This window comes from Staurois parvus, unplaced genomic scaffold (assembly GCF_062004578.1).
Source record: "Staurois parvus isolate SC_StPar_1 unplaced genomic scaffold, SC_StPar_1.0 ptg000153l, whole genome shotgun sequence".
Classification (NCBI taxonomy): Eukaryota; Metazoa; Chordata; class Amphibia; order Anura; family Ranidae; genus Staurois; species Staurois parvus.
Window position 1 is genome coordinate 3,018,469 of NW_028317949.1, and position 14,135 is coordinate 3,032,603.

At 40.2% G+C, this 14,135-nt stretch overlaps 1 protein-coding gene across 1 annotated transcript in view; it reads left to right on the top strand.

Moving 5' to 3' along the window:
- The window catches only part of MYO10 (myosin X), a 302,652-nt gene that overhangs the window by 177,721 nt on the left and 110,796 nt on the right, over positions 1 to 14,135 (top strand). Inside the window, exons 9-13 of the mRNA XM_089674827.1 lie at positions 3,897 to 4,000; positions 8,986 to 9,115; positions 10,602 to 10,720; positions 12,079 to 12,225; positions 13,437 to 13,537. Coding sequence (XP_089530953.1) covers positions 3,897 to 4,000; positions 8,986 to 9,115; positions 10,602 to 10,720; positions 12,079 to 12,225; positions 13,437 to 13,537 — 601 coding nt within the window. The remainder of the gene's footprint in view (positions 1 to 3,896; positions 4,001 to 8,985; positions 9,116 to 10,601; positions 10,721 to 12,078; positions 12,226 to 13,436; positions 13,538 to 14,135) is intronic.

Sequence of the window (14,135 nt, forward strand, 5' to 3'; positions counted from 1 at the left end):
TGGAATGTTCTTCATATGTCAGCGTTAAAATGGAGCTCCCGAGGGATTATTTTTTGTATGATTGGCTTCTTTGCTCATTGCTGTGTTTGGGAAATTGAACTCCCTGCCGTGGCTTGATATCTTGCCAGTGATACATATCAAACTGCTTCCTTAAGTGAAACTCCCGCTCATCCTCACTTACTGGTGCATCTTCTCATGGAGGCATAAGTGGTTGCACAGGCAAACGTAAGGATGTTTATTGGATATTCTTTAGGATGTGGCCAGGGGTGGACTGACAACTCATGGGCCCCCGGGCAATAGGGGATCATGGGGCCCCTGTGTGCTTGCCCAAACTCAAAAAAGCCTATGAAAAAGGTACCAGGGGCATCTCATGGGGCCCCCTACTGACCCCGGGCCCTCGAGCAGTGCCCGAGTTTCCAAATGGTCAGTCTGCCCCTGGATGTGGCACACTGTAAGTTACCTTCCCTAATAGGCAAATTAACAGGCTCACTGCAAAGCTGCATCCTTAAAGTGTAAGTAAAGGTAAAATACTTTTTGTAGATTATTATTATTATTATACAGCATTTATATCAAGCAAACAGTTTGCTCAGTGCTTTACAATATAACGGGAGACAATACAGCAACAATACAGTTCAATACAAGAGGGTTAGGAGGGCCCTGCTCCTTGGAGCTTACAATCTAAGAGGGAGATAAAGTTGTAGATAAAGTGGTGAGGGTTTAGAACCACTGTCAGGTTTTTATTGCTGTCTGTGTCTCCTCTCTAGTTGTCCTGATCACTGGATATGTAAGTGAGTGTAAATTCAAACTTTTGAGTTGCCACCAAAACAAGAACAGAGGTGATAATTTTCCATGGGGGTATACCTGTTTCTATGAAAACTGTCTAAAATGAGATTTTCCTCATATTGGAAAGATACCCTCTCACCTTTTGTTGAGTCTACATGACTGCTCTATCCATAATTAAAAATAAATTGTCTGTAGAATCACTTAAAGCGGAGCTCCACCCAAAAAAAGGGAAGTTCCACTTTAAGCCTTTGTCCCGCGCTCCCCATTAAGGATTGGCACCTTTGGGGAGCGGGTACCCGCATTTGACAGGTACCCGCTCCTACTTCCATTGTCTAGGCGCTCAGAAGCGGAAGTTGTCCTCCTCCCCTCCCTCCCCGTAGTCTTCTGGGACACATGACAGGTCCCAGAAGACTACGGGGCCATTCACAAAGCTCAGTGCAGAACTTCTCATGCATGCGCAGTGGGCACCCAGCTGTGAACCCGCAAGTTGAAGATGTCGGCGCCAGGGAGAGAAGACAGCCGGTAAAACCAGCGGTGGTGAAGACACCGGTGCACCAAGGGACAGGTAAGTGGCTGTATTTTAAAAGTCAGCAGCTACAGTTTTTGTAGCTGCTGACTTTTATTTAAATTTTTTGATGTGGAACTCCACCTTGCCTCTCTTTCCACCCCAATCTGCCTTAGTCCCAAGAAATACCTGTTTTCAGGTAATTGAAAACATATTACACCTGCCACTGCATAAAGTTGGAACCCATAGGAACTGGTGTCTAAGCATAGTGTTTGATATATCAAGATTGTTGGATGAAGAGGAACAACGTAATTAGTAAGGCACATTGGTGTAGATTTACTAAAACGGGAACTTGCAGAATATGGTGTAACTCTGCATAGAAACCAGTCAGCTTCCAGGTTTTATTGTCAAAACTTAACTGAACAAGCTGAAGTTAAAATCCGATTGGGTACCATACACAGCTGCACCAGATTTTGCACTCTATAGTTTTAGTAAGCCAACCCCATTATTTTTGAGGTTCAGTGTTGCTATGGATGAAACCAGATTTCCCTGGCTGACCACTTATACATGGCTCATCATGTAGGAACCTCTTTTTCATACACCATCCAGGCCATTTCTGTCAGGCCTTGTCCAGATAGAAAGTATGCTATCTCACATGAAGATAGAATAAGACACTACCAGCAGTGTTCCAATCCATAAGATCAAGATCCTGTTGCTTTTAAGTAATCTGTTAAAATTATTTGCATTCCATGCATTGTCATATTAGTGGCTTCAGCCTAGTACACACGATCAGAAAATCGTACAAAAAATACCGCTTTCAAAGCGATCGTACCATAATCAGTTTGTTAGCACAGAGCTTTCTTCTGAAATTATTTGAAGGTACAAGCACGAAAATTTTCATCATGCAATACCAGATCGTATGATTTTTTTTTAATCAGTACAGTTTTTGTCCAAAAATACAATACAAATACATAAATTCTGAATTTTCTTTCTGCCGTACAAGAATTTTTCATAACTTTAGTAATATCTTCACTTGCAATATGAGACTAGAATGCAAAACAAAAAAAACGGACGATCATTTGTCCAATATTAATAAAAAGATAATATGCGAGCACTATCCGGGGATCTCAAAGGACAGCGGCTAGAACACCAAAAGGTAACCAAGAGAGAACCTTCCAATAAAGTACATATAAATATATATATAAAAAACATATATAAGGTGCAGCGCTATAATAGTAAAAATGGCTTATATAACATATTTTAATATAATATAAATAAAGTGCAAATGTCAAATCACACTGCGGTGAGGTTAAGTGAGATGAAAAGTCCCAAAATAGGTCAAACGTGGGGATCCAATAGATCCTAGTAGGTGCGTGGGATGAGATTCTGTGTATCACACGGTGAATCTGGGGTAAAAATTGCGCACTCACCAGAAGTGCGTCAAAAAAACGCAGGTAAGATTTATCCTGTGGTATCGGATAGCGGTCATCAATTGCCAAGATAGGGACAGGATCATATAGCTTCCAATCGCAACTTGGGTAAATACTTCAAATTTCATATACGTGTCTCTGGCGTGTCACCATCCGGGGTCCCCTTTTAGGGCAGATTCTGCAAGTGGGGACTCTCATAGAAAAGAGCCCAATAAGGGACACCACATAGCGTGATACCGTATACACTAAGTTTATTAAAGGTACAACATGAATTGTGGAGGTAAAATGCAAATAAAACACTGACCAGATAATAATCAGGATGGCCACCTGCGGTGGTCAGATGTCCAGATACTGCAGCCCTACTGACGCGTTTCGTGCGGTGCACATTATCAAAGGGTCCTGGGCTTACATGCAGGGACGTCAAAGAGCTGTTTATATATCAAAATTCATGTGGAAAAGGCACCAGCGATTATCGCGGCGGCCATTTTCCCGGCGATCGGCGCATGCGCAGTGCGTCGGCGCCATTTTGTCGTAGATATCCGGCATACATTAATATCCACCATAGGACGGCGCCATTTTGTTGGCAGTATTCAAGTGCAGATCATCAATGTAAGTCAGTGTGTATTATACCCTGACCTACAGAAATGTCTCCTATAGGATGGCGCCATTTTATTGGTAGTGTTCAGGCGCAATTAAACAGTATGAATCAATAGAGCTAGTCCAATATTGTCATATCCTAGATTGTAAGCTCTATCAAGCAGGGCCCTCTGTCTCCTCTTGTACCAAATTGTATTGTAACTGTTATGTCTACCGTAATATTGTAAAGCGCTGCGCAAACTGTTGGCGCTATATAAATCCTGTATAATAATAATAATGTGTATGGGGCTTTAATCGATTGTACTATCTGACTACTTGGACATGATTTATTCTAGATAAAGTGCAGTAACATACAGTATGTTTATTTCAAACATCCATTTGTGTGCAAAATAATAAAGAAGCATTTGGTTGGGTATTTAAAGTGAACATTGGTTCACTTCACTGCACTTTAATAAATCACTGCTCATGTGTAGGTCATGTTCTTGTCCATTTTTTCGGAAGTCTAATATTACCATCTCAGTCATTTGTGCAGCCAGTTTTGCTTTTCACCTTAAATTTACATGTTTTATGTCTTTCCACAGAGGCATTTTATTTATTGCAAACAGAAAAATACCACTACTTGAATCAATCTGGATGTATCAAAGATGAGACCATCAGTGACAAGGAAACATTTCAAGAAGTTAAAGTAGGACATTTTCTGTTACTATGAGCATATGAAGTCTATAACCTGTTGTTTCTGCCTTTGTCAGCTAGACGGTTAAATCCTGCATTTCCCCTAGGTATGCTGGTGGGATATTTGCCAAAGCCCGTCAAAATACATCAGAAAAAATAAACTTGGCTTTGTTGGGAAATAGACAGGTCTTCCTGACTGGCAGACTTATGAAGTGTTGTCTGGACTAGGCAAATTTTAGAACTTCAGATTCTTGCTGTAGTAGGGCAGTTTAAATTAAGTGTTGTTCATTCATGTCAGAATGTATAAAACACCTTGTATGATGAAAGTCTGACTCTTAGGATTTGGCACTTTCATAGAAGAGTGCCATAGTTGTCAGAAACAAGATGTGTTCTTCATATTCAACCATTATATCTGAAACCATTAACAGAGAGAACAATTCAGAAAGGGCAAAATTGATTTGTTATAGCTACAAATCCAAGGGGAACCAGAAATGATGTAAAATAGGCATATATAAAAATACACCAAATCTGTCATGCCATGACTGGTCAAATAATGCACAATTTGTGGACTTGCTTGTTCATTCTACGAGCAAATACAAAAGGACTGACAAACCTGATGTAGGTTAAAGCGGAAGTAAACTTTCTTTAAAAAACAAACAAACAAGGGCCCCGGATGGTTTAACCACTTACCCTCCTGAGGATTTACCCTCCTTCCTGACCAGACCATTACAGTGCTGCATTACTTTATCTGACAATTGCACGGTCATGCAATGCTGCACCCAAATGAAATTTATGTCCTTTTTTCCCACGATTTGAGATTTCTTTTGGTGGTATTTGATTGCCTGTGTATTTTTTTATTTTGCACTATCAAAAAAACAGATCGACAATTTTGAGAAAAAAACAATATTTTGGTCTTGTTGCTAATAAACATGTCCAGTAAACAAATTTAAAAAATCAAATTTCATCATAAATTTATGCGAAAATGTATTCTAATACATGTCTTTGCTAAAAAAAATCCCAATACGTGTAAATTAGTTTACGTGAACATTATAGTGTTTACAAATGGCGGTATATATACTTTCTACTAGTAATGGCAGTGATCAGCGACTTTTAGCAGGACTGTGTTGGACATTCTGACACTGGGGGGGGGGGGGACTAACTTGGTGTCACTGACATCCCCAGTGACACCAATACAGTGATCAGTGCTAAAAAAAGCACTGACACTGTACTAATGACACTGGGCAGGAAGGGGTTAACATGAGATGTGATCAAAGGGTTAACTATATGTAGGGAGTGTTTTACTAGGGGGCGGGGTGTGTGCTTCACTGTAAGCACACTGCTCTGGATGGCTGTGCTGTGCACAGCCATCCTGAGCAGTGTGCCCAAGCTGACAGGGAGCAAGACTGTTGTCTTCCTCCCTGTTGGAGATGCTCAGTAATCACTGGGCGCCGGCGGGTAATGCATTTCCCTACACGGAAATGCAAAATCACGTATATATACGTGATTTTGCACACATGTGCCACCCTGTAGCAGTATTTCTGCCATAGGGCGGTCAGGAAGTGGTTTAGAAATAATGTGCTGGTATGCATGGCATATTAGCACATTATAGCACACTTACCTTAAATTGAAGCCCTCCAGCGGCGTATCGTCACCACTGGCATGGCTTCCATCTTCACCTGGTCTTCCTTCAGGGTTCATGTGCTGCGGCCGCTTGAATCGCCAAGCTGTGATGACGTTACTACCCACATGCACTTGGGAGTCACAACCACAGCACAGAGCTCTAAAGGGACAGCATGAGTATGCCGCCCCTTTAGAGTGCATGCGCTGTGACGTCACCGGCTGCATCCTGTGTGAATATCTCCTAATCACCGCAAGTTTAGGAGATATTCACTGTACCTATAGGTAAGACTTATCATAGGTTAACCTGTAGGTACAAGTTCAAAAGCGGAGTTTACCACCGCTTTAAATAACAAAATATATTATATGACTTAGGGATTCGGTATTCATCAGGACCAGAAGTTAGCAAACTCTAGCTATTTTACCCCTTCCAACACTTCTAGTGTTGATTATATTTTTGTCAGTTTTGAAAAAAGGTGTATAGAAATAATTTTCCACGGCCACACAAGGAAGTAAATATATAGATGTGCAGAACAAACAAATGTTCAAAAACACTTGCAGCCCATACTTTTAACTACACTTTCCACTGAATCAGCTTCTTGGACATCTATTTTTATATTTATGCTGTCCAAAAATGCTCGAGTTGCAATTTACTAAATTTCACAAGACTGTTTCCCAACTTGTTTCAATGTATACTGTATAGCAGGACAGTGTGTTCTGTAAATGTCTTGCTTAGTGTCTTGGAATGTGAAATATGTGAGACATTTATCTGAGAGAAAGCAGATATATTGTTAAAAAAATGAAGTTAGAAGAAATCCATGTTTCGTATATCCGATGAGGACAAATAATGAAATCCAGCAAAAGTATGATAGTAAATGACACGTACATGGTGTGCTACAACTTTGTTTAGAGTAGGGTTTCAGATTGCAAGGGTTTCAGTACAGATAGGGCTTTGTTTGATGGCTATTGAACTGTACATAGAAAGTATAGTTCCTTTTTCCCTTTATTACTAAAGTTGCCATTAAAGGAAAACTATTATAGTTTTGACCATATTAAAGAAAGAAACTATGTACAAATCCATTATACAGCTGCAAGAAAAAGTATGTGAACCCCTTGGGATTACGTGGAGTTTTGCATGAATTGGGCATAAAATGTGCTCTGAACGTCATCTAAGTCACAACAATAGAAGAACACAGTCTGCTGAACATAATACTACACAAACATTAGATGTTGCCATGGTTTAATTGCACATAACATGTAAACATTCACAGTGCAGGGAGGAAAAAGTATGTGAACCTTTGGACTTAATAACTGGTTGACCCTCCTTTGGCAGCAATAACCTCAACCAAACGTTTCCTGTAGTTGCAGATCAGACCTGCACAACGATCTGGAGTAATTTTGGACCACTCCTCTTCACAAAACTGTTTCAGTGTAGCAATATTCTTGGGATGTCTGGTGTGAATCGCTCTCTTAAGGTCATGCCACAGCATTTCAATCAGGTTGAGGTCAGGACTCTGACTGGGCCACTCCAGAAGGCGTATTCTGTGCTGTTGCGGCCATTGTTTTGTTGAATTACTTGTATGCTTTGGGTCATTGTCCTGTTGCATCACCCATCCTCTGCGGAGCTTCAGTTGGCGGACAGATGGTCGTACGTTTTCCTGCAAAATGTCTTGATAAACTCTGGAATTCATTTTCCCATCAATGACAACAATCCGTCCAGGCCCTGAGGCAGCAAAGCAGCCCCAAACCATGATGCTCCCTCCGCCATGTTTCACAGTGGGGATGAGGTTTTGATATTGGTGTTCTGTGCCTTTTTTTCTCCACACATAGTGTTGTGTGTTCTTCCCAAACAACTCAATCTTGGTTTCATCTGTCCACAGTATATTCTGCCAGTAGTGCTGTGGAACATCCAGGTGCTCTTTTGCAAACTTCAAACATGCTGCAATATTCTTTTTGGACCGCAATGGCTTCCTCCGTGGTGTCCTCCCATGTACTCCATTCTTGTTTCATGTTTTCCTTATTGTAGATGTGTCAACAAAAATGTTAGCATGTGCCAGAGATTTCTGTAGGTCTTTAGCTGACACTCTGGGATTCTTCTTTACCTCATGCAGCATTCTGCGCTGTGCTCTTGCAGTCATTTTTACAGGACGACCACGCCTAGGGAGAGTAGCAACAGTGCTAAACTTTCTCCATTTGTAGACAGTCTGTCTTACCGTGGACAAATGAACATCAAGGCTTTTGGAGATACTTTTGTAACCCTTTCCAGCTTCATGCAAGTCAACAATTATTGATCGTAGGTCTTCTGAGAGCTCTTTTCTGCGAGGCATGGCTCACATCAGACAGTACTTCTTGAAACCAGTAAACCCAAAACAGGTGTGTGTTTTTTAAGGGCAGGATAGCTGTCAGCAACACATCCAATACCATCACACTGATTGGAGTCAAGGTTGGCTCACTCCTGGCTCCAATTAGCTCTGGGAGAAGTCATTAAGCTAGGGCCTCACATACTTTTTCCTCCCTGCACTGTGAATGTTTACATGTTATGTGCAATTAAACCATGGCAACATCTAATGTTTGTGTAGTATTATGTTCAGCAGACTGTGTTCTTCTATTGTTGTGACTTAGATGACGTTCAGAGCACATTTTATGCCCAATTCATGCAAAACTCCACGTAATCCCAAGGGGTTCACATACTTTTTCTTGCAACTGTATATTATCTTTAATCATTCAAAATATCAACGTATTTATCATGAAAGTGTGAACAACCCAACTAACCAATACTGATTTGCTTACAGTCCTCTTTTAGTGCTTTGTAACTTTTTTTAGCATGGATATGAAAGGTATGAACCTCAAAGTGGCCCTCTCAGTAATTCAGAAGTATTACTTTGTATTTTAACTGTATAAGTCGCTAGCTGCTCCTTTTAATTGTGGGAGGCAATGTGTGTGGGGAGGGGGGGGGGGAATTTACATTTAGCACAAAGTAAACCATTGGATGCCTTCTGTCTACCTAGAAATGCATATTAAATTATTATGGCATATATGATTTACTGACAGGTTCATGTTAAGCAAAGCAACTCATTTTGCATTTTTAAGAAAAAGAATATAATAAATATATATATAAATAAATATTGTAATATGTCTAAAATTAGGGGTCTAAAAGACTGTGTGGTTTACCATTTTGGCATTATATACTTTAATGAATTCATTAATGAATATTATCTTACATATTTTAAATATATATTAAAATGTGCATTTAAATATTTTCTAAGGAAGGCTTTATAAATGTTTAGAAGTAAAGCCAATGTTGTAAAATTAAGAAAGCCAGCTGTTTTTTGCAACTGCCTTTGTAGCATGCATTGCACTTAAGTTTTTATTTGCTTACAGACAGCCATGAAAGTCATGCAGTTTACCTTTGAGAATGTCCGGGAAGTTCTTAGGTTGCTTGCTGGAATTTTGCATCTGGGAAACATAGAATTCATAACGGCTGGTGGTGCTCAGATCTGCACAAAGACGGGTAAACACACATCTTACAATGTTAAGTTTAAATGACCTGTGTACTGTTTTTGCTATAATGAGTAAATAATGTGCTTTATTCCAAATGCTAAGTCATCCCTGTATTAGTCAGAAAAGCACAAAGCAATAACTTCAGGTATGAAAAGCTGCAGAAAATAAAACAGATGTAGGTCTAGGAATTTGGGTTCAAGCATTTAGATACCAGATTCTATACATATAGAAAATAATTATAAGAAATGATAGAGCTTGGTTATAATATATAATAAAAGGATAACATACAAACATACATGCATTACTGACAATGTAGATTCAGATACCGATCTTGCATGACCAAATGGGATTCTAGCTATGGCCCAGTGAGCTTTCAGAAGTAAGAACATTAGCTGTGTTATGTTTGTAATTCTACCCTACTCAGTCCTTGCTGCTGATCCATCTGCAGACTTCTGCTCTCACAAGTAAGGATGAATAAAACAATGGTGTAAGCGTTCTCCATGTATTCTGAGAATAACCAAACATACAGCACTGTAATGCAATCTAAACAAGGAATACACAGAATATGTGGACCAGAGAGTGGCCATAGTAACTCTGTTGTATATTACAGTAAAATATCTTGAAAGCTGAAACTTTTTTTCATTTTGGAGACTGAGGAAATCTCCTTATAGACAATTGCCACTGGATACAGAGTGTCCCAAACTGGAAGATTTCTGCTCTACTCAGCATGTTGGATTTTCCCTTACTTTCTGTCCCAGAGCCAATGGTCACCAGGACCGATTGAGAGCAAATCTGTTTAGCATGGACACAGAGAACAATATAAACCCAGCAAACCCCAATTCTTCCCTACTCTATCCAAAACTAAATGCAGTAAAATTGATCTTGCACCAGCTACACTCACCTTACCAGCATTCCTTAGCTGTTCCTGCCATCATTGCAGCTGGTGACTACTTCCGGTTTTGGGGAAGATGTGACTTTCTCGCATGTGACAGTGCTTAGGGCCAGCAGTCAGTCGCTAGACCTGAGCACTGTTACACAGCAAGGGAAGTGTTGTTACTCTTCTCCTTAGTATTTAACACCTAGGATTTCAGTGCCTGCTGCAACGACCCATAGAGCTTGCGAGGTAGCACTGGTAAGGCTAGTATAACTGGGATGGGGGTTTCTGTCACTTTTCCCTGCTTTGGCAAGGTGACAATGTCTCTTTAATTTGAGATGAAATATTTTTTTAAATAGTGGTTTATAATATGATCATAATAAACTGAATAAAATCGTTTCGCTTGTAAAATAAATGTGACCATATAATAAATATTTTTAACATTTATGGCCAATAGTTGTTTGCTCGATGGATGCCAGGTACCTAAGCACACCTCACCCACGTAAATGAATAAACAAACTGATCTTTTTACCGTGGAGAAATAAAAATTATAAACGTATTTACTTTTGGCTTGTGTAACTGTGAATTTTATATGATTATGATATTTATTTTATGTTTTCAGCACTGGGGAGAACTGCTGAGCTGCTGGGGCTGGACCCAGAGCAACTAACAGAAGCACTGACCCATAGATCCATGATCCTCAGGGGAGAAGAGATTTCCACACCACTCAGCATACAGCAGGCAAGTGTACAGCATACTGTCAGAAAAAACGTCATCAAATTTATTCAAGAAAAAATGCAGTGGAAATAATAGATTGAATATGGAATTGCGGCCCTTACTATTCTGTTAAACCGCTAATTCAGGTGTTTCGTATGTAAATTACCCTCATAACCATTGGAATCTTGCAACTCCTAATGTGAAATAAACATATTTTTTATGGTGTCTCCATAATTCTACCTGTCAGATCCTACATATAAAAATTTGAAGTTATGTTGTGCCTATGCCCACTTCTCTTCCTTCCCAGTATGTCATGGCTGAGCTGGCTAAAACCATATTAAAAAAGAGCTCCCCTTCTATAATGCAGGCATTCCTTATGTTTTATTTGAGCTGTGCTTTCACCTTAATGAGTTCTAACCTGTCCCTAACTATTATGATCACTATAGTACTTAAACCACCTACCTTAGCACTTTACCTAACTCTTAAAATAAACGCTAAATCTTAACTGCTCCTTCACACCTAAACTTAACTTTTTCCAGAAAAGGTATCTAAAGAGTGGTTTTTGCATGTAAAAGTTATGCAGACTTTTTCCATCTAGAATTGATTACCTGTGCAGTCAAATTAGGCTAGGTTCACAGTATTGCGGCTCTGCAAGCTGCTTTTGCTTGGGCATGACAGCTTATTCATGTGAATGCGCTATCGTGTCTGCATTTCATTCAAGTAAAAGGTTCCTGCACAATATTTAAACTGCTGTGGCCAGGAAGTTGCATGGTGCTTCTGCACCATGCATTTTCCCAGTGGTTCCTGCACCTGCAAACGTGCTGCAGTTTTTGATGTCATTAAGAATTAATCACAGTCCTGCGAGTCTGTAAAGAGCAGTGCATTTTGGCTGCGGGTATGGGAACAGCTGCGATTCCTGCATCGGCAACCACCTACAATAGTGTGAACCAGGGGCAGACTGACAACTCATGGGACCCCCGGGCAATAGGGGATAACGAGGCCCCTGTGTCCTTGCCCACACTCAAAGCACACCCAAGAAAGCCTATAAAAGGTACCAGGCATTTCATGGGGCCCCCTACTGACCTCGGGCAGTGCCAGAGTGCTCGAATGGTCAGTCCGCCCCTGGTGTGAACCTAGCCTTACTGATTTAATTGAAATAGTTGTAGGTATGGAGTGCAGTTTTCCTTTATTAGGCTCATTTATGAACGATGTAACATTCGTGCTTTCCATAACAATAAACCTAACCCAAAATCAACACTTTATTTGCCGTCTAAAATTAAAACGTTATTTCCTCCCATTAAACTTATTTTGGTATTTTACTTCTAAACTCATCTAACTGGAAAAGGAATTACACTTACATGTTTTTTGATTTTACATCCCAGGCTATAGATAGCAGAGATTCCATGGCCATGGCACTCTACTCACAATGTTTTACATGGGTAATAAAGAAGATTAATAGCCGGATAAAAGGAAAAGATGATTTTAAATCAGTTGGCATTTTGGATATCTTTGGATTCGAAAACTTTGAGGTAATGCATGTCTGTGGATTGTGTATCTGAGATCATTATAGCCAAACTCTGGACAGAAAAAAAAAATCATAAAAATGTCTTTCTCAATACCCACAGCAAATACAAACCACTTTGTGGGCACCAAATGCTTTTGCAAACCCCGCTATTACCATGTAAAAGCAGCAGTGACATTATCATTGTGCTTCATAAAGCTTTTGCAGAGGGTTGTGTGAGAGATCCAGCAGCCCCCCCCCCCCCCCAATACAGACTGCCAGAATAATATTAGAGGGGGGCTGATACAAGACCAGTCACTCTACACAAAGAAAGTGAGCAGCAGTGATTGTTTTTTATTTTATTGAACTCCTCCACAAATTTCAAAAGTTGTTTAATGCTGGATTGCTGCACAGGTCTGGATGAAATACATAAAGGACATCAAGATTTGGCAAGAATACACTTAGCTTTTGTATTTACACAATACGTATTTAGCCCAGAGTATAGGTGTGATTATTAGCAATGCATTGACAAGAGTGTGAACATTTTATATCTATGTCTCTGGACGCCAGTTCTTTATTCTGCAGAGTTTCTTCAATGCTGCTTTTTCTTCTACTTAAGCTGGCAATAGATGGATTGAAATTTGTCCGGTTCAGCTGGGAACACCCATATTTCGATCAGTGTGTTACTGCCCCTGCTCAACAGTCATCAGTCATTTGATAGACTTCAGTCAAAGGAGAGTGTTAGAAAATGTTTCTTAATTAGTGGACAGATGAAAAAAAAAATTGACAAAACAGTTATAACCCTACCTAGGCTAGGTTCACACTTTGCTGGTTTACAAGTAGCATCATTTGCACAGGCACAACAGCCCATTCATTTGAATGGGCTGATGCACCCAAGGAAAATGCAGGGAAAAGGTCCTTGCACCTTTTCCAAAATTGCAGTTGAAGAGAAGCCACATAGCACTGTGCGGTTCTCAGCACGGAAATGCACTACGCAGTTCCCAGCACGGGAAAAAGCCTCTGCTGTGGGTGCGAGAAAGTGTGTGATTTACAGTCACTCTCTTCTGCACTCGCAGAAGTGTGATCCTAACCATACTCTACCCAGAATGAAAAAAAGTTTGCCTTTAGTTCTGGCTTAGCCTGCTGAGTGTACATGTATACATAGTTAACACTTTCATATATGTGAAATATTGTTACTGTTTTCATTTATTTGATATACATGTTTCCTCTCTCTGGTAGGTGAATCGCTTTGAGCAATTCAGCATAAACTATGCCAATGAGAAGTTGCAGGAATACTTTAATAAGCACATTTTTTCGTTGGAGCAGCTAGAGTACAGCAGGTGAGTGTGTGTGGTTTACTACATAAAAAGCAATTTCTGCCATACAAGACTAATCGATTTAAAGTGGAACTGAAAAAAGTGAAGATTTGTTATGTTATAGGGAACATATAGAAATGTTCAATATACCTAAGCAATAACCTAAAAAATGTACCCTGTATCTGGAATTCCTCCTGAAAAATAGCAGCACGTGTCCTGGTATGTGAAGGTGCCTGGGCACTCTTGTGCTGACAGCCTTGTAGATCTATATCTGCAGTGTGAGCTCTAATGCACTGCTGCTTCTGACTGCTAGTGTCAGGACGGAGATTTATGTCACTACTGTGCTGTTTACTGCCCTGCTGGAGGCTCTGACATGAGGAAGTAAAATCCTGCCTCTGCCAAGATGGTCTTCTCCACAGATAGAGACAGTGCAGAACAAAGCGGAGTAAGTCAGTAGTGGGGGAAGATAAGCTGCTGGGAAAGCACAGACTATACTGATGACTATTCCTCTGCCTGCCTTATTTGAGCACAGCTTCCATAGTTCAGTTCCCCTTTAACCACAAGCCTACAGGGCACTTATAACCCCTTCTTGCCCAGGCCAATTTCCAGCTTTCAGTGCTGT